The sequence below is a fragment of the Trachurus japonicus genome, chromosome 13, assembly GCF_045865225.1.
Source record: "Trachurus japonicus isolate A0001 chromosome 13, Traja_1.0".
NCBI classification, from domain to species: domain Eukaryota; kingdom Metazoa; phylum Chordata; class Actinopteri; order Carangiformes; family Carangidae; genus Trachurus; species Trachurus japonicus.
In genome coordinates this window covers 11,635,008-11,656,008 of record NC_140919.1, presented here as the reverse complement: position 1 = coordinate 11,656,008, position 21,001 = coordinate 11,635,008, and the positions used below count along the sequence as shown (strand labels likewise).

The following is a 21,001-nucleotide window of genomic DNA, read 5'->3' as shown; positions in this document are numbered from 1 at the left end:
CGCAAAGTCCTCCAGGACACTCCTGTCACCTAGCAACCTCAACAAGAGTTGTGTCATTATCTGTTAAACTGAGCTGAAACCCAAACCCAGTTATATCTAAAAGTCTAAATACTCGGTCTCTGTCGGGGTGTCTTTCGCTGCCACATCATTTACATTAACGACGCAGAGCGAAGAAGTCGGGCTCTGAACAATCCTCCCGTGGGAGTCTTTGTTGCCCAGGAAACGAAGGTCGCATTTCTTGGCTGCGTCTATGAAATGAGACGGTTCAGCTGCAGCTGTGACACTACTGGTTTGTAAAGGACACAGCAGCGTTTATGTGTTTTCATAGAGACAAACAGTCCTTCTGTACTTTACTTCAGCTTTATAGAAGACTGGAACAACAAAATCCTAAACTGGTTGAAAATCTTTCCGATATGGAATTTATAGTCAAAACTTAAAGGAATAGTTCACCAGAAAATAAAATTCAGTCATTATTGACTCACCCTCATGCTGATGAGTCCAACAAAATCCTTATATGAGAGTCAATAGCACCCGACACAAAAGGACAGTTTAGGCTGTAAAAGTGTCCTAAATGACGTAGTTTCCAGTAAACTCTGGACTATCTCCCTTCAGGACACTGGGACTGCAGCCGACGAGCAGTGTGGAGGAATATTAAATGGTTTTTGTGTAGTTTTATGCACGTTTTTGTGTCGGGCGCTATATTAATCTCATATAAAGTTTTCGTTGGACTACGAACCGGCCTCCCGGGTCTCCATATACACTTTGAGGAATAAAAAACTACTCAGAGTATTCATCAGCATGAGGGTGAATTTCATTTTTTGGTGAACTATTCCTTTAATAAACATTGGAATAATATTTCTGTCTTTTTTCTGTCATTTTGTTTGTCTGTTCTTTATCAAATGGCTTATTACTTGTACTTGTACTCGTAAAGCTGGACAAATGGCAGTAAAAGTCTACGACTACAGAGGTGGGTCTGCAGTCAGTCAGTCAGTTTTCTGCCTGCGGGGACGAGCTGTTAAGAGACATCTGAAAACTCCAAAAGTTTTTAAAGTTGGAAGTGGCTGAGCTGAGGGAGGGAAGTTAAATCTTCTGGTAAGGAGACAAATCTGGGGCAATTGAAGCTGTCAGCTCGCAGACACATCCATTAATCTCAGCGAGTGGCTCAGGTAGACGATGCCAGCTGGCCATCGGGCACGTCGATAAATCTACCGCTGAGGTGGTTTGTTTTTAGAAAAAAAAAAAAATTGAGCGGCTGACAATAAAGACAAAGCAGCTTGAAAAATACATTTAAGCAACAGCGGCCCTGTCATTGGAGCCAAAGTGCTCCGCTCCGATTGCTTCATTTCCTCTGGGTCTGATCACATAAACCTGTTCCCGTCAGACTCGGTGCAAAAGCACATAAATGTTTAGGTGCGCCGTTTCCTATCAGCCGCCGAGCCGAGACGAGACACCTCTTACAGCTACTGACCTGGAGCTCTTGAGGCTGCCGTCGTCCGAGAGGTTCTTTGCTGAACCTTTGCTTTTGGACAACCAGGACTTCACCCCGTCCACACGATCCTCCACCTCGGAGTCTGTGTCCGAATCCCCCTGACTGGTGATGAGCAGCCAGACAGAGAGAAAGAGAGAGAGAAGGAGAGGAAACAACAAGTCAGAGGAAGCAAAAGCAGAAGTCAGACACAGAGAGCAGAGAATAAAGAGACAGCAGTGTTAGTGTCGGAGCAGAGTCAGAGTCAGAGTCAGCGCTGGTGGAGAAGAAGCTCCTGAGCTCCTCAGATACAGATACACCACCAGGCTGTGAAGGTGTTAGTGCAGCAGCAGAGGAGCAAGGTGGCGTTTCATCTGGATACAACAGAGCTCATGCAGTCGGCTCAGTAAAACACCCAGACATGCTCAGGACCAGCAGACAGCAGCTCCTGTGGTCGTCAGGATTAGTCGTTAAGAGGATTGACATCACGGCATCCAACAAACACCTTACCTTCTTTATTAACTCTTCACACGCTACTTCAGATATAATTGTTGTTGCAGCTATTTATTATTTAAAGGGATACACCAACATTTTTTTTTTACGTGTCTTGCCTCACTCCCGAGTCCATGACAAGCAGATAGACACCATCCTTTCGACTGTGTGTGCAGTAACGAGGGAGAGCCTGTACCGCCCGTAATTAGCTTAGCTCAAACGCTGAAAGTGTATCGTAGTGTTAGCCTGCCTCCACCTAAAGTCATCAGAGACACTCTTCAGCAACTCTAAATGGACCGATCTTTGTCTCAGAGCTGACAAAACTCTCCGGTAAGGCATCTTGAGCGGTCAAATGCCGGTAACGGGACGAGATCGGTCAAAACGGAGGGTTCAAGCAAAGACGGTTTATTTTGGTTCAAGCTAGCTACATCAAGGGTAGGTTAGCTTCCTATTTCAAAGTAAAAGCACAAATTCTATCGTCATGGTTTTCTGTATGTAAAGAGCAACGGGTGTTTTATTTTGTGAAAGTAACCGGAAGTGCGTTGGTCACAAGTCACACACCGAATTCGTCCGAACAAAATTCTAAACAGCTGGTATTTAGACAAATTAACGACACACTGCTGATCTAAACGGCTACTTTCTCACCTAAAAATGGTTGAAATGTTGATAAAGTGATATATTTACAGAGTTTAGAGCTAAAATGAAATCAGCTTCTGACTGCTGATTTCAGCTCGGGTAGGAGGCAGGCTAACACTACCTATACACTACCAGTGTTTGAGCTAAGCTAATTACGGGCGATACGGCTCTATCTCCCTTGTTACTGCACACACGGTCGAAAGGATGGTGTCTATCTGCTGGTCATTGACTCGGGAGTGAGGCAAGACACGAAAAAAAAATGTTGGTGTATCACTTTAAATTCCATCATTTTGGACACTTGATATCCAACATTTCGATTTTCTCTGCCCAGTAGAAACCCACAGCTCTTAAATTCCTCTCCAAACTCTGATTTACCCAAAGTGAAAGGGAAACCGCTGTGGAGTGTCTGAATTCAGAGCTGTGTTTTCTACGGAGCGATAAGCGTGTTTTATTCCCACGTGGATGTGCAGAACATCTGACTCCCGTCTTTGTGCGAGAGGAAGTGAAGGGTTTCCAGATGTTTCTGTCATGTACAGAATTTCGAACAGCGTGTACTGAGACTCTGTAGCGCGTCTCAGATCTCTGCAAACGGGCCGATCGTCAAGTTATTGACTCAGCACCGGCATCAAAGCGCCTCGGCTGAGAGCTGTTGTTTCCCCCCGACGTCTCTGACTGACTCATGTGAGAAACTTCATCTCCTGCATCATCATCGTCATCGTCATCTCAGCCTCAGTGTCTCCACAGGGAACTGGGTGAAACGTGATGAACTGGAAGGAGGACGGCACAACACGCCTGGATCTGAGGCTGAACTGTCATTGCCTACATTACCCACAATGCAATGCAATGATGAAGAACATTTAAAGGGATAGTTCACCCAATATTCAAATTTCACTCATTATCTACTCCCCCTCATGTCGACTAAGGGCTGGGAGAAGTTTCAGAGTTATCCGTGGCTTCTCTGAGTTACAGGGGGGTCCGCGCACCACTGCATGTATAACGGTTGTGAATGGTTCGTTCAAAAAGACACACCAAAAGACATCCAAATACCTCCATACTGCTCGTCTGTAATGTCCCTCTTGTATTGAAGGCCCGACATGAGAAATTGTTCCGCCGGTCAGTGCAAATCACGCGAGATTTGCACTGACACAGGAAGAGCAGTGAACTGAGACACTGGGAGCTTCCGCTACAAACAAGCTTGAAATATAGACTCATTTAATTAATCAAACAATTTCTCATGTTGGGGCTTCAATACAAGAGGGACATTACAGACGAGCAGTATGGAGGTATTTGGATGTCTTTTGGTGTGCCTTTTTGAACGAACCATTCAGTGGTGCGCGGACCCCCCAGTAACTCAGAGAAGGCATGGAGGACTCTGAAACTTCTCCCAGCCCTTAGTCGACATGAGGGTGAGTAGATAATGAGTGAAATTTGAATTTTGGGTGAACTATCCCTTTAAATGTTGCGATTTCAAATCATAAAATGTTGTGGTTTTATCTTAGAAATGACATTGGAGTGTCTTTTCTGTGGTTTATTGTCCTGTAACGGTGTTTCTCCTTCATCCTGTCACGTACTTGTAGTTTGTTTCACATCTTTTTCTCTCTGTGCGTCAGTGTAAGCTTCCTGCAGACGGTAAACCTGATGAAGATTAGACTGAACATTCATCAGGCTGAACATTTATGTCAGAAAATGTTGATTTCTCTGTAAACAATGAAAACAACACACACCTGTGTTTAAAAAAAACAACAAAAAACAGAGGCTGCACAGCTGCACTTTCCTTTAAGTGCACGGTGGAGTGGCAGAAAATTTCACCATGATCATCAGGCCTCCACACACACACACACACACACACACACACACACACACACACACACACACGGTCACATTCATATGCATACACTCATAATTTCAGTTCTTGACAGAATGATTTGGTACACAGCTGGGCACTGCTCTGTTTTTCCTCTCAATTATCATTACACGTTCACAAACCACTGCGAGCCACAGAGTAAAATAGAGGGCTTGTCATAAAATTTGACACGGATGAAAAGAGCACAACACTCATTAAGTGCCGTCAGAGCCCGGCGCTGTGAAATTAAGTTGTTACAGCTTAATAGTCCTACAGAGACATCAGAGGGGCGGCTCGCCATCTCTGTTTTCATCTCCATCTGTTTCACAAAGAACAGAGCGCCGCTGCGATCGGCCCTGCACCACCTATAATTAAAATCATTAGCAGTCGGAGACAAAGGCTCTGCGGATTTTTAAAAGTGAGAGATTCGCACGACGACTTGTCCGGCGAAATCCAGATGCAAAAAAAAAAAAAAAAAAAAGCCTCTGGGCTTCAATAATACAATAACCTTGGGTGGCAAAGCCGAGGCTGCGTTCACAGACACCACACACTAGAGGGGCTGAAGCGCCGGGCTCTTAAGCTCTAATTAACTTTGCAGCACATGCCTCAACTATTAAGACAATCTGGGGATTTGCCGCTGCCCACTGTTGTGATGACAGAGCAGCCGAGTGCCGTCGTCTCTCCCCGCCGCTGCAGACTCGTCAGAAAAGACCGAGCAAACATCGCAACAAGAAAATGAAGGAGGAGGAGAAGGTCTGCAAAGGTCCAGAGCAGGAAACTCGGATCCAGACACGTCTCCATAAGCTCCTGGTTTCCATACAGTCGCTTTAGGTGAATAATTATATGAGTGTTTCTTAGGTTTCAGGTGTAAGTTTCTAAATGAATAATGGAATAATATGTTATCATGACAAACAGCATTTAGTGCAGTAATACTGCTGTATTCACTAAAATGATTCAACTACATCTTTTGACTTTGATTACTCTACCTTGAGAAGAATTGAGACAACGAAATTAAAAGAGTTTGAATGTTTTTTAGCTTTAACAGAACATGGCAGCATCTTTTAGAATAAACCTGAGACAGATCTGTGGAAATAAAATATCATTTCAGCACCTGCTACTGTAACATGTCAAGGTTTTATGTTATTTTTTATAATATTTGACTTATCTCAATCCCAGAAACTAAAAATGTGGATGAAAACAGCTTCTTCTCTTCATGTGTGATCTGAAATTTGTTGATGAGTCTTTTACGATGAAAATCTGAACCTTCCCAGCTCACAGTGACGTTACATTCCGCTACAAACAAGCTTAAAATCTAGACTTACTTAATTATTTTCGGAACAATTTCTCATGTCGGGGCTTCAATACAAGAGGGACATTACAGACGAGCACTATGGAGGTATTTGGATGTTTTTTGGTGAGTCTTTTTGGGCAAAGTAAAATGAGCTCCGTTCGCTACCGTCATATGGACATGCAGTGCTGCACGGAGCCCCGCTGTAACTCAGAGAAGCCACGGAGGACTCTGAAACTTCTCCCAGCCCTTAGTCGACATGAGGGTGAGTAGAAAATGAGTGACATTTGAATTTTGGGTGAACTATCACTTGAATGAATTCTATGAACTACAATAAACAATGATCCCTCATGATAAAAAACATTGCTCTCACTTTTTATTTCCGATTCTCCATGACTCTCGTCTCTCCTCTGTGTTCAGGTCCACGATGCATTCAGGGACCTCTCCTGTCTACAGGCAGAGCCACAGTGGCGTGTTGTATGTAAGTGAGCGCCCTCATACAGGGTGTCATCTACAATTTATGTCCCTGGCCTCTATACCATTAGTTAAGCCCTGCTGAAGGCCTCGGGGAGCCAAACAAACACGGCGCTGAGGAGACATTAATTGTCTGTGACATTCTGCCGCCATTGGTTGTACATCTCTGTTACACACTATTACATTCATCATTAGCTCTATGGATCGTCCTGCTGCGTGCTACTCGGCTTTGCTCCTCCGTGTCCCTGGGTCTTATAGACGCCGCTGTTTACGTCTCCGGTACACGAGGCCGACGCGTCGACCCGGTGAAGTCCCTCGGGCCGACATACGCAGCCTCTCCAGGAGCATCAGGAGAACGTGACCACGGTGACGGGAAAGAGACGACGTTGTGGCCTGGGTTCACAGATTCTGGTTCTGGGACTGTGTGACACTATTTGCATTATGTTACTATAATTTAATTATTTGTGATTTTCAGTATGTAGTATCATAACTGCATCTCTGCTGTTCATAACAAACCAAACTGTTTGAAAATCGGTCGAAAACTGAGTAAGTTCTGGTTATAATAGTACAACATGCGCCATAGGCTTAAAGGGATAGTTCAACATTTTGGCAAACTGGCCCATTGCCATAATCCCTATAGTCATAGCAGTAGGTTCGTTTCCTTTAATTGCCGGTGCAAGCTGTTTTTAGAACGGCGGAGCAGATCCGTGAGCTGCTCAGAGCTACGGAGGCTAATGGGATTTCTTGGTTTCCCTCATCAAACTCATCAAATACACAATCCAACAACTCCACAACGCTCTGGTGGACAAGTTGTGACCTGCACATTCACCACGCTATGAGATAATAACAGAACGTTACCAGACAGAGTTGTTTTGTTCGTTAAAGGTAACGAACCTACTGCTATGACTATAGGGATTATGGCAATAGGCCAATTTGCCTAGATATTGGAGAGTTTTGTCGTATTATAGTGTTTTAATGTCGTAAATGTTTGTATTTACGTCGCATATTTTGTGTTTAGCTTGTGACACCGATGGAAACGAATGTTCTTCTGTTCACATGTTACTCTGTGGATTTGTAGCTTTTCTAGACACATTGATTAAATCATATAAAGCCGACTAGTTAATGAGCTTCCTGTGCAAACAAACCAGTGGATTTCCCCCTCGACTACATCAATGACTATACTATATTCATCCGTATTAATAATAATTAGTCACATGTAAAAATAAATATACAATTTATAATTTTCCTTTCACCTCAGATTAGCGAGTTAAACCTGCTGTGACATCATAGATTTGTAAGAACTGTAATAGACTCTCTAGAGCGTTTAAGGCTACGCGCTAATGCTAACAATGTTTTATCTTCCATTAAGCTGCAGAGCAGGAAACCTCCAGTGTTGCAGGATAAAAACACCTTTTTCCGAAATGCCGGTTTTGCTCTTCTTCCGGTGGAATTTTATGTTTATGTTTCCATGGTTTCGGTAGTCGCGGTAAATGCATGGATTTTTTTTTTCCATGAAAATCTGTAAAACACATGGATCATCACACCAGCTTTTAACAATGGATATCACACAAAATTGACATCAGTGTTAAAAGCCAGCGTTAATAGATCCACGTGTTTACTGCAACTATGACAACGACTGAAAACCATGGAAACGTAACATACAGTTCCACCAAAACCGGCTTCCGGTTTTGACCATAGATCACGTTCGGAAACTTGTGGATAATTCAAAAGTTCTTCAGCATTAGATCTACTACACCTCTCTGGGTCTCAATCTGAGTGTTTGAATCTTAGAGTGGGATCACACGACATCAGCGTTTTCATCCAAACGCGACCGACTGCGCTAACGGCTCATGACCGTCACCGTCAGAAAACCAAACGCTGACAAGAGAGAGAGCGGAGCCGCAGCTTTAACCTCGGTCTCCTGTGAGCTCCTCGCCTCTTTGTCAGACATCTGAGTTTCTGCATTATTAAAGGAAGTGTGAGTCAAAGATTGATGTGGAACAGCTCCCTCCTCCCCCTCCTCCTCCTCCTCCTCCTCCTCCTCCTCCTCCTCTGCGGGCAGGAGGGAAGTCACCGCAGAGCCACGTCGGTCACATCGAGGAGCGCATGAAAAATTAAGAGTCCAACCCCCCCCCGATCCCCCTCGAGGGGCCGGAGGGTCGACCGCTGTTCAAACACGACAAGGCCGGCATCCGACACGGCGGCCTCGGACGGAGGCGAGGAGGTAAACACAGCTGGTTGAAGCTCCTCGGAGACACGAGGGGCGGATTTGAGTGGTTAACCATACGGGGTGGGGGAGTTGGGGGGTAACAACTGAGCAGGGGGAGTGGGAGGGGGTGGTGGTGTCATGCTGGGGCTCAAGTTACATATCGTCAGTGGCATTCATGCATCTCAGCATGTGAGGGCATGCAGCGAGGAGCCGAGTAACACCGGGGTTGTGATTGAATCTCAGCACTGTTGATGATGCATTATCCTCCAGTCTTCACACTGAAAATCCCTCTTGGATTTACTGTACCTCCTCCTCTTCCTCCTCCTCCTCCTCCTCCTCCTCCTGTTCTGAATTGCTTGAACATGTGCGGATCTGGAGCGGAGCCATCGCTCTTAAAAGACGCTGAGGGCCCCGACAATAGTCGAGAATTATCACAGGAATCGTGAAAAAAAGAAAAAAAAAATCCCCCCAAACAACAAGAATTGGCTCAAAATGCAAGAAGCATCTCAAATATCTTTTCTGTTCCTGCACGTCAGAGGGATTTTTTTTTCTCTTTTTCCTTTTTTTTCTCCTTTCCTTTAAAATGTGAGCTCTTCTCTACAGTGTGACAGCCAGAAGTGATGGACTAACTGGACTGAAACTAAACCCTGAGAAAAGAAGAAGGAAAAAACTCTGGGGTTTTTCTTTTCTCCACTAAATGTTCAAAGACTGTGAGAACGCTGCATCATCTCCAGTGGTGAAAAACAGCACCGGAAATACATAAATAAATAAATAAAAGCAATCGAATAAAACCAGTTTTTCAAGTTCCTCACGTTCTGTTCTTCCTTTTCTGATACTTTGTCACCATGTCTTGCAAACTGGTTGTGGTGATGATGATGATGGTGTTGGTGTTGATGATGACGACGGGTGGAGAGAAAAACAAACAAGATAAGAAAAAAAGAAAAACAAAAGACAAACACAAAAGAAAATAAGAATCAAGTGAAAAATAAAAAATAAAAAACATCAAAAGCTGCTTAAAAATATCAGAATAATTATGGCCGCCGCCGCTCGTCTGCTGAGCGGATGCCTCATGTTTTGACTCAGCGGGCCGCCTCGTCCTCGTGTCGCAGCCTGAATACAGAAGACGGCCATGACTCAGAGCTGTTTACTGCTGCTGAGCTCTTTCTCTCTCTCTCTCTCTGGATTGTTTTTGAGTGCAGCTCAGCGTCCATCACGCTGACTGATTGTTTTCATACAAGGAGCCTGGAGCTGTGTGTGAATAACACGCTGAGACCGAGTCATTCGGTTAAACCAGACGTTAAGCTGGAATAAACTCCTTCTGCAGGAGGCGGGGCTTCGTCTGACGACCGTTATGGTTCACAGTTTTATTCTTTTATATATTATATCAATAAGAAGACGTACTTGTGGTTTTAAGAACCAAAAAAAAGCAAAAAAAAAAACATGCAGGTGGTGTGGTGGGCGGGGCTTGGTGGCTAACTCTGTTGTGACATCACAAAGTGACAGGAAGTCCTGACGGCTGGTTTCAAGGCTCAGTTTCTGAATACAGGCTGTGCATTTCTCTGTGGACTGAGGCTTTGATACTTTCACAGTATTAATATAGAACCTAGAGCTGTTTTATAATCACACTACACTTCATCTGTCTCACTTCAGACGACATGGGACCTTTAAAGGTGCAACAAGAGAAGTAAACGAGTATCTAACGACCTGCAGAGCTCGGACTGGATTTGTATCAACTCAGGGTCAACTGACACATCTGTAACTCTACTAAACTAATTAACCTGCATTGATTCTTCACTGGATTTTGACTCAAACTGAGAAGCACAAAGCTCCTCTGGGCTCTAGCTGGGCTTTGTGGACCAGGTTCTGGTCCCTGGTGAACTTGAACCTCAGTGTGTCTGACTGTTGTGAGTTTTTACACAGACACAAAGACAGACTGACAAACACGTGATTTAACTGTGAAACCTCTGTAACCTGTAACGGAAGAATTAGGTTTGATGCCGAGGAGGAATCGAAGAGCAGCAACAAAAACATTAAATAAAACTCAGCTCCGTTTACGTTTTAACAGACTGAAGGAACTGAACCAAGCACAAAAAACAAAGTGAAACAACTTATTCAAACCATGAGCTGAAAATAATAATAATAAAGGTTTGGACGAAACCACGAGGTCGTCGTTGATCCTATGAGAAGCTGTGGATGATAATATGAGGTCAGAGTAACAGTCTGGTAGCACCTGGAGATCATCACACAACAACAGCAACAACCGAGACTCATCGAGACGGAGAGATCTGGTCTGAAGCTCCAGGAAAGTTAGAGTTATAAATACTCTGGAGGAGATGATATCAACATCTGTGTGGAACCACGGCGACCTTCAGGTCCTCGACCTTCAGGAGGCTCCAGACGTTGCAGAGGTTTAGATGTTTCGTACCTGTTGATGAGATCCTCGTTGTCGTCGCTCTCCATCTCGTCCTCGATGGCGGCCTGCAGGTCTCCGATCCTCTTGAAGGCCAGTTTGAGGTCGGCCTGCAGGCTCTGGTTGGCGGCCTCCAGGCTCTCGATGTCCATCTCCTGTTAGTGACGAGACAGAGAGAAAGAGAGAGAAACAGAAGGTTCACAGAGGTTCAGAGGTTCGTGTTTCATCACTAACTGTTCAGACTCAAACCATGTTTCCATCCACTTGTCGATCGATATAAATATAAATGCGAATAGTGCTGGTTCAAGTAAATCAAATAAAAAGCCATGCATAATGAAGTCATGTGCTGTTTTGCAAACATATTGGTGTGTCGGTGTGGCAATTTAAAGGGATACGCCAACACTTTTTTTTTTCGTGTCTTGCCTCACTCTCGAGTCCATGACCAGCAGATAGACACCATCCTTTTGACTGTGCGTGCAGTAACAAGGGAGATACGGGCAGAGCTGGCACACCGCTAATTAGCTTAGCTCAAACGCTGGAAGTGTAAATGTTGGCGTATCCCTTTAAGGTGTTTCATTCATTTTTGTACTAAATCATTGAGCCAGTCTGTCGCCTGTACACCTGCATCTTTCTTTGTTTACTCCCACCGTGTCTGGAATACGTAACGGGATTGACATAAAACATGTTCGGAACTCACATTTATCAGGCAAAGAACTGTTTCCATCAGAATTTGTCGCATAAACTTCGTATCGATCAGGAGAAAACCCAATGACATCGACTGATTATCAATATTCACGACATTTAATCGAATTTCACTGTTTCCATAAGGCATTTTTAATTCCATATTGCTCAATGGGAATAACAACGTGTGGATGGAAACATGGTTTCAGTGGTCTTATTATTGGATGTCCGGCGGTTACCAGCTCGTGTTTCTTGCGGCTGGCCTCCCCCTCCTTCTTGGCCAGCTCTCCCATCTCCTCCTTCACGTCGCGGATCTGCCTCTGCAGTCGTTTGTTCTGCTCCTTCTCTCGGTTCTCGCTGCTGCTGCGCTGGTCGCGCTCCTCCATCAGCTTCTCCACGTTCTCCTTCAGGCGAGCGACCAGGCTCTGCAGAGGGAGAAGAGGAGAGCAGACTCAACACTGAGCACAGCTATGTTTACATGTAATAAACTTCATTTATTTTGGAAATGTGTTTTTCTAAGGCTCTTTTTGTAAGAATCTGGCACCCAAGGCTCTGGTTGCCATTCTAGGGGCCACGAGTGTCATTTCTTCTGTTAATACATTTGATAGAAGAGCAGTTCAATTTGGGATGGTGATTGCTAAAAAGCTGATTTTACGAGTGTGGAAAACGGACTCTGTGCCGACTGTACTTATAATTTATGGTTGGGAGAATTGTCAAACACTTTACATCTGGAGAGATTGAGATTCTACAATGAAGACAGAGGAGATAAGTTTGATTACCAAACATGCAGACATCCGTCACTGACTCATACTTGACACTGTCCTCAGTCATATGAACAGAGGATTCAGATTTTCTCATCTCTCAAGTTTTTAATCTGATTAAGAAATGTTGCGCATGTCAACAGTTAAAGTGAACTATTGATGAGCTGATTGGTGTCAATGATGCACAGGAGCAGGAGTTTAATCGTGAGGCTTTGAAATCTGCAGCGAGTCTTCATGGAGTCGGTGCGTTAGCTGCTGCATTAGCCACCCAGTCCACATCTCACAGTGAGTGGGTGTTGTGCTCGGCCTCCTCTTCCTCTTCCTCCTCCTCCCCCTCTTCCTCCTCTTCCTCCTCCTCCTCCTCCTCACATCTGTATTGATTGAGCGCTGCTACCTTCAGCTTTGATGACTTGTACTACTCAGGCAACCTGAAATATTCACTCACTGCGGTTTTAATGCTGGAGAGAAGCAATAAAAAAGTGAACCGACAGGCAGAGGGAAGCAAAGTGTGTGTGTGTGTGTGTGTGTGTGTGTGCGTGTGTGTGTGTGTGTGTGTGTTTCCCAAACTCTGCACATTTCACCACAAGCTACAAAATCCTGCTACATTTGAAAAATACATCTAATAATAAATAAATATATTTCTGTTTTGAAACTGGAGGAAGTGAACTCCTCGCTGCCGAGCTCAGTCTGCAGAGTAATTACGACTCAGGGTCATTTCAGCAGCGTGGGGGTGTGTGGGGGGGTGGGGGGGGGAGTGGGAGTAGATCTCCGTCGCTCCCCGGGGAGCCTTTATTGTTCATGTGAGCTTTTTTCTTTTTTGTTTCAGGCAAAATCTGAGAGCAAGATGTGGACGTGACAGAGTAATGACTGTTATTGTGAAGCGACAGCAGTGACAACACGTTTTCAGATGAAGAGGTTTTTTTGTTTGCGTGTTCATTGTGACGCCCACCTTCACCTCCTCCCCCCTCCTCCCCACTCACCTCCAGGCGTTTGACCTGCGTCTTCTCAAACTCCAGCTTGGTCTCCATCTCGCGGATCTTGGCCTCCTGGCGGCCGACCAGCGACTTCTCCACCATCGACTGCTCCTGGAACTCCAGCTGGCTCTGGAGGGCTTGCATCTAACAAACACAAACACACACACACATACATTTATATTAATAGTATACAATACAATACAATATGAGCGTCACTCATTGGCTGGAATAACATCTACAGCTCAATGCAACAGTATTGTTTCTATATGTTCATTTTTTTTAAAATCTCTCTCTAAACCTTTGGGGATCTACTCTGGACCTTGAATTTTAAGTAGATGTTGTGTTCAGTCATAATAATAACAACATATTGGAGTGATGGGAATCTATTTGCACCCTACTTGTTCTCTTTTGCTTGTTACTTATTTTTATGTAATTCCTGAGTTTTGAAATTATTATTTATATGCAGACGACGTCAAACTCTAAACAGCTGCAGGTTCTGATGATCTTTGTCCCTTTTATTTCTGCAAAGCAACTGTTAAACGTAAAAAGCTCCATACGGTATAAAGGTAGATGTTTGTGTTAAAGCTCCATACAGTATAAAGGTAGATGTTTGTATTAAAGCTCCATACAGTATAAAGGTAGATGTTTGTGTTAAAGCTCCATACAGTATAAAGGTAGATGTCCATGTGTAGTGTGATTATAAAGCAGCTCTAGGTTCTATATTAATACTGTGAAAGTATCAAAGCCTCAGTCCACAGAGAAATACACACAGCCTGTATTCAGAAACTGAGCCTTTAAAAAACAGCCGTCAGGACTTCCTGTCACTTTGTGATGTCACAACAAAGCCCCGCCCCCTCACCACCTGGACTCTTTTTTAAAAATGATCTTAAAAAACCACAAAGACATCCTCTTATTGATATCAGAGAATCAAAAATATCAAATAGCGAGGGTCAGAATGAGACACTGTGGCCCCCTGGAGAGAGAGGAGGGGGTCGATCTGCTCTAATCCCCCTCCTCTCTTGGCTGAGTGTGGTTTTGTCAGGTGCAGCTGTGTCGGATGCAGCAGCAGCAGCAGCAGCAGCAGCAGTTATTACAGGGATGACAGCACTAGCATGTTCAGCTTTATTGCTCGCCTGACGCGGAGAGAGCCACGTCGGCCATCTTTTGTCACATATTGCCGGCGCCACCAGTCTTTTTGCTTGAGTGACACATCAATTACATCAAGGGCTGTATTTGTCAAGAGGCCGAGGCCGAGGCAGAAGGAACAGGCTTTGTAAATCAGATCCTCCAGCGGCTCTGGGGGAAAAAAAAAAAAAAAAAAAACTCTACAAACTCCTCAAAAACTGTCACAGGGCCGTCACACTTCTCCGGCTCATCGCCCGCGCTCTACAGGAAACAGCAACCCAGCTAATTATAGAGCAAAAAAAAAAACACGTAAACGCCCGTCGCAGCTTCAGTCGCTTCAAAGCACTGAAATATTTTTAATTAATTAAATTAATTGTTGATTTTCTTGTTTCTTTTTTTGCATGTTTGAATAATTCGATATTGTGCTCTAATAATGCAGAGCCTTGATTATTCTTTAGTTATTTAGAGATGGACATTTTGTTCTACGCTTGGTTGTCACACCTGTCAACAACTTTATTTATAAAACAAACTGTGAACCATCATTTCACTGTGTCGTCGTCGTCTCTATGTCACATTTTAATCTATAATCAAACCTTTCTTATTGGATCTGCCAAGAATAACCAAACAGTTTGCATTGTTTTTATCCATCTCTGTCAATGTAATCTATTGTTTTTGATATTGAGTTTGTATGTATTGTATTGGAGCAGGCTTTTTTGTGTCTATACTTTTAAAAAAATTTATTTATCATCATTTGCTTTCTTCTTTTATTGCATCTTAGTGAATCTCCTTTGTTATGTTTTGAACCTTTGTTTAATTTTTGATTCTTCTCTTGCTGTACTACTGTATGTGGAACCTGTTGGCCTGTCTATGTAATGAAAAACCTATAAATAAAATATAAAAACCCCACTGTTCTCTGATTGGTGGCTGAGGCTCCTGTGTGGACTGACGTCGTCTGTGTCTGTGCTAAAAACAGAAAAGCGGCACCTACCTTCTCCTGGACCTCCTGCTTCTCCTTGAGGGCCTCCTCCAGCTGCGCTTGCAGGTCACTGATCTGGGCCAAGTTCTGGGCCGACTGCAGCCGACAGACAAACAGAGGAGGAGAAGGGGAAAAAAAGAGAAGAGAGAAAAAACAGAGTCAGTGAACGACATGATGGTGTAAACGGACGTTAAAGACAGATTTCCTCCCTGTGACGCTGCATCGGGATATAAAAAACTCTCCAAAACCAAATCTGAGGCCATTTAAACATCACAGACACTGATTGGTCGGCTCAGAGCGAATCAGATGAATCTGGTTTTAACGCGACCTGTGTGGGATTAAAGCGGAGACGAGTTCAGTCGCCTCAATTTACGGACGGAGGCCGATCACTCAGCTTCACTCTGCCGCCTTTTACTCCACTTTCACTCCCACTTTGCTGCTGCTCAGCGGCACCAACAGATACATTAATACACATGGAGGGGGGAGGAGAGGAAATATCGCCAAATACCACCACCTCTGAAAAAAAAAAAAAACACTCAATTGGTGGAGACGGGTGGTGTTAAAGCAGTTTGATGTGAAGCTTTGCTCCGGGGGGAGTTTCACCTCACACCGATGAACTCTGGGTAATTTGACCTGATGTGATGATGTGATAAATGAAACATGGAGGACCACCGGGGGCAGGGGCAGGGGGGTGTATACATATATATATATATATATATATATATATATATATATATATGTAGTTAATTAATAATCAGGTTTTAATTAATCAGTTGGACCATGAAGGATCCAAAAGAGCCACTTCACAGCTTTAACTCTTTATCTTAATGCTCGTTAATTATCATTATAATAATTAAGTGCAGTATTTTTCTCTTATACTATTGTCTCGGCTCAATTCTGATTGGCTGCAGGGTGTGTCCGTAAAAACAAAACAAAGAAAACAAAACAAAAAAGGATTAAAGGACACCTAATGAAGATGTGTCAGTCAAATTGCCTAATGACAGCTCTACATTATTGCCCAGTAACCGCGGCAACGGAGACTCGGCGCATAGTGAGTTTTCTTCAGCGTATCGTCCTCTGACCACTACACATACACACACAAATTAATTCAGTTTTATCTATATTATGTTTTTTTCCCCTGAATATTATATTGTTTCTCAGTTTTTTTACATAGATATATTTTCAGACGTTTGTGATTGTGATATTAACAGTTTGAAGGCAACAGGAAGTTAGAGGTGGAGGTTACATGCAGCAAAGAGCTGTGAGCTGGATTCAAACCCAGGACGCTGTGGTTCAAACTCTACAGGGGGAGTTACCTGAACACTTCCTCATAGACTTTTAATACTTCCTGTTATCGCCCTCTTATTTCTTTACTGTCTTATTCCTGAGACTCTTTACTTTCCGAGGGTAGGTTCACTTCCTGTTATCAGAGTACAAGCACAATTTCTATCGTTATGGTTTTCTGTATAACAAAGGGCAACGGGTGTTTTATTTTGTGAAAATAACCTAAAGTGCGTTACTCACTACGGCTAGCTTGAGTAGCGCCGGATTTGACCAAACAAAACTGTAAATTTAGACACGTTAACGACACACTGGGGATCTAAAATGCTTGAAATGTCGATAAAGTGATATCTTTACAGAGCGTAGGAGCGCAATGCATTGTGGGTTATCATTTAGTAATCAACAGTGTAAATGCTCTGCATACTGTCTGATCATTGAGTATGTAGTTTGTACGGTAGTATGTAGCATGTAGCATGTAGCATACGATTTAGAACACACCCTCTGTTTCCTTCCTCTACACTAAGCTGCTGTTTCTGGTAAATGTACAAAATGAAGTCTGATCTGCTCCACAGTGAGGAAACAGCTGTTACAAACCCAAGAGAAAGTTTCACTGGAGAAGAGTTTGACAGACAGACAGACAGCCGACGACGTGACACCGACCTGAGCGACGGCCGCCTTGTGCTTCTTCATCAGCTCGTTCAGGTCCTCCTGGTCCTCCTCCATCCTGGACTGGAGGTCGTTCTTCTCCCTCTGCAGACGACTCAGCTGCTCCTCCAGCTGCACCACAAACACACACACACACACACACACTCCGTCATTTCACGTTGATTTTTACACTTTTTATTCATTTTATTGATTTATTGTTATCATTTTATTCTAAATTCATTGTTGTATTGTCCAGCTCCTTGTTTCCAAACCGACTGTTTGTCTGTCAGTAACTGTCCATTAATCAGCGGCCTTATAATAAAATAATAATAAACTCTATGTTAAGACAGTTAAATATAAACACACATACATAAATGATGTGTTGTGGCAGAAGCTCATGAACTCATATACTAAATGTTTAATGTCACATTATCTCACATCGCATATTATCGTCAAACACTTTCCAGATGTCACATTTTCACGGATGCGGCTGCCACGGTAACGCGCCACCGAGTTGAACTACAAGACACCCGCAGGTGCAACGACGTCATCGCCGACAAACAACAAACACAACACAACAGAGCTCTGATTGTGTTCTTCACATCCAAACTGTTTCATCACAACTGGACTGAGTTGTATTCATGTTCTTCTCCTCTGTGTCTCTGCATCGTCTCCATGGACGCGTGTCCCCCGTCACAACCAGGACGTCTCATTAGCGGCTAAAAGCTAAAACAGCGGCGGCCGCCTCGCACCTTCACCTTCAGCGCTCTGTAATGACCGGGATAAATATACAAAAGCCAGAGAGGGGAGGAGGCCGAGGCCGCTGCTGCTGCTGCTGCTGCTGCTGCTGCTGCTGCGGATTAATAACTGGTGACTAATGTGAAAAGGCTAATGAATCAATTTGCACACAGCGAGCAGATAAGAGGAGTCGCTGTCTGTGGCGTCCGTCTTATTAAGAGACAGACACAGAGTCAGACCGAGGCTGGGACACGTTCTTACTGGGTTTCTTTTATTGTTCTTCTTAGTATTATTATCATTATTATTATATTATTATAATTATTATTATAATAAAGAGCAGCTTCAGCCCAGACGCGTCAAGGTGTACCTAAAAATATCCACGATGAATCTGGGGCAGATTCATTCACATGGTTTTTAACATCCACCTTATGAAAAGCTCTGACAGCAGCTGCAGCTCGGCATGCTGGGAAAATATGCTGATGGACACTTTGGAGAAAAAAAAGAAATAAAACAAAAAAAAAAAGCTCCAAACTGTCACTGAACATGTTAACAATGGGCTGTCAGTGTGATCGCAGGCCCAATTACGTGGGTCGGCCCTCGGCTTCTTTTTTTTTCTCCTCTGTCGAAAATGAAGAAAAAAAACACGCGAGACCATTTTCTCAAAACACTGCAATTACGCCAGGAGCATGATGGGAGATGAAGGGCCGTCTGAAAGGAACGTCGTCTGCATGGTTTTATCTTTGTCCGTGTGGCCGGAGACGCGTCCAAATAAAAACATAAAATAAAATAAAATGAAAAGAAATAAATAAAAATCCTCATGGTTGTGTCGGTGCTCGGCTGCAGAGGTCGTTCCTCCTTCTCTCTGAACAAACGGCTGCCGACCCATTCGCCTCATCTCCGAAAAATTCACCTCGGATCACAGCTTTTATGGAGTTTCTTCCCTCTGTGAGTTCTTCATGATGTAGAAACTGGACGAGGACGAGGTGTTCTCACAGTGTGTTGACCATTGAAAGGAGATTTAATTAATTATTCATTTATGATTGAATTAATGAGGCAGTTCTCTCATTTGACTCCCTGAAGTTGTTAAATTAAACCGGTTGTTTCAAAAAATTACAATTAATTGATGAATCTGTGTAGAGTGTAATTAAACACAATTAAAGCTGCTATTAAGTTTTAGAATTTAATTATTGCTTGGGAATAAAAATAACAAAAACAGTATTATCAATAGAAAAAAAACATATTCGTGCGTCAGATTTTAGAATCATAATTATTTTTTCTTTGTTGTTTTATTTTAAACGATACATCTGTAGCTGCTGATTGAAAATTGGTAATTCAATTGTAATATAACAATTATATGATTATAATCATATTCATATTTTATTATATTACATGTAATATTATTATCAGAGTAAATAAGAAGCAGGAGAAATGTGGGAGTGAAAAAAAAGTAGAAGTGGAGGAAAAAGGGCGTTTGACAGACGTGTGGAAGCAGATCGCCATGGGAACAGGACAGGAAGTGAGAAAGTCACGCGCCGAGAGGACGGAGAAAGATAAAGGTCAAAACGGATGAAGAGAGAGAGAGAAAAAGGCAGGAAGTGAAAATTAAAGTTGTGGAGAAAGGCTACGGGAATAAAAACGTGGATTTCCACAGAGTGGGAGGGAGAGGACGAGCTCCGAGGGAACAGCTGTGTCCTCCGACCCCTCGTCTCCGCCGCCTCCTACCACCACAGATGGCGTCGCCTCGGAGACGACCTACAGTACAGTACAGTACAGCAGCACACCGACGACGACGCTGCAGCAGGGAGGGGGGTGGGGGGGCTGAGAGGAAGAGGAGGAGGAAGAGGAGGAGCTAGACTCACCGCCTGCTTGGTCTTGGAGATGTCCTCCATCTGAACGTGCAGATCTTCAATCTCCACCTCCATGGACTTACGGGCCTTGACCGCTGCGGCGCAGGTGAACTCAGACTCCTCCAACTGGAACAAACACAGAAGAGGAAGAAGAAGAGGAAGAGGAAGCATTAGCTCACTTGCTTCAAATTAACTTAAAGGGATAGTTCAACATATTGGCAAATTGGCCCATTGCCATAATCCCTATAGTCATAGCAGTAGGTTCGCTAGCTTTAATTGTCGGTGCAAGCTATTTTTAGAACGGCGGAGCAGAGCCGTGAGCTGCTCAGAGCTACGCTACGGAGGCTCATGGGATTTCTTGGTTTCCCTCATCAAACTCATCAAATACACAATCCAACAACTCCACAACGCTCCGGTGGACAAGTTGTGACCTGCACATTCACCACGCTATGAGATAATGCTATCGGTCTCGTAACGTTCTGTTATTATCTCATAGCGTGGTCAATGTGCAGGTCACAACTGCAAAATGCAAATACAAAATGTTGAACTATCCCTTTAACACGCCATGGGTCAAATCATCACAATGATCACTGTGGATACTTTTATTTCGTAAACCCCATAAAGTGGAGTGGTTTCCTCAGGTAAAACTGAAGAATCTGAAAGATTTTGACCAAATTCTGGGACTGAAACTGATCAAGTGAAGCAGCGCGAGAAGGAAACATGAACTGGTCTGTGAGCAAATACAAGACCACGGTGTTTTAATTTAAAAATCCATCTCTAGCTTCATCCTTGAACAGTGTTCAGACACAGAACTGGAAACAGACTCTTTGACCAAAGATACTCTATTTACCAAGATACTCCATGAGAGGCTGCTCCAATGATAGAAATGGTTACACTTTCTACTACGTTTCTCTAAATGGGCGTGGCCAACCGTCACCCCCCTCGTCTGTGAACGTGTGTGTGGATTTATACAATTTGTAGGTAGATGAAAGTGAGATGTTTATATTTTCTTATGATAACATTAAATATTTACACTACTAACAGTAATATTTATCATGACGAAAATAATTTAAATAATTTTCACGGGAGTTCGCGGCCGTTTGTTTGACGTTGCCTAGGAGATCTGTGCCAAATCTCGCGAGAGTGTGTCGTAGAG

General features: G+C 43.5%; 1 protein-coding gene across 5 annotated transcripts in view; it reads right to left on the bottom strand.

The window, feature by feature from the left end:
• Positions 1–21,001, bottom strand: part of myo18ab (myosin XVIIIA b) — a 157,522-nt gene that overhangs the window by 7,888 nt on the left and 128,633 nt on the right. For 4 of the 5 annotated variants that reach the window (XM_085794828.1, XM_085794829.1, XM_085794830.1 and 1 more), the window contains 8 exons: positions 19,858–19,971; positions 17,276–17,392; positions 15,347–15,430; positions 13,240–13,377; positions 11,738–11,923; positions 10,833–10,972; positions 9,220–9,264; positions 1,469–1,591 (listed from right to left, as the gene is read on the bottom strand). In XM_085794828.1, the coding sequence (XP_085650954.1) occupies positions 1,469–1,591; positions 9,220–9,264; positions 10,833–10,972; positions 11,738–11,923; positions 13,240–13,377; positions 15,347–15,430; positions 17,276–17,392; positions 19,858–19,971 (947 nt within the window). The remainder of the gene's footprint in view (positions 1–1,468; positions 1,592–9,219; positions 9,265–10,832; positions 10,973–11,737; positions 11,924–13,239; positions 13,378–15,346; positions 15,431–17,275; positions 17,393–19,857; positions 19,972–21,001) is intronic. The other variant, XM_085794831.1, reaches the window with a different exon arrangement.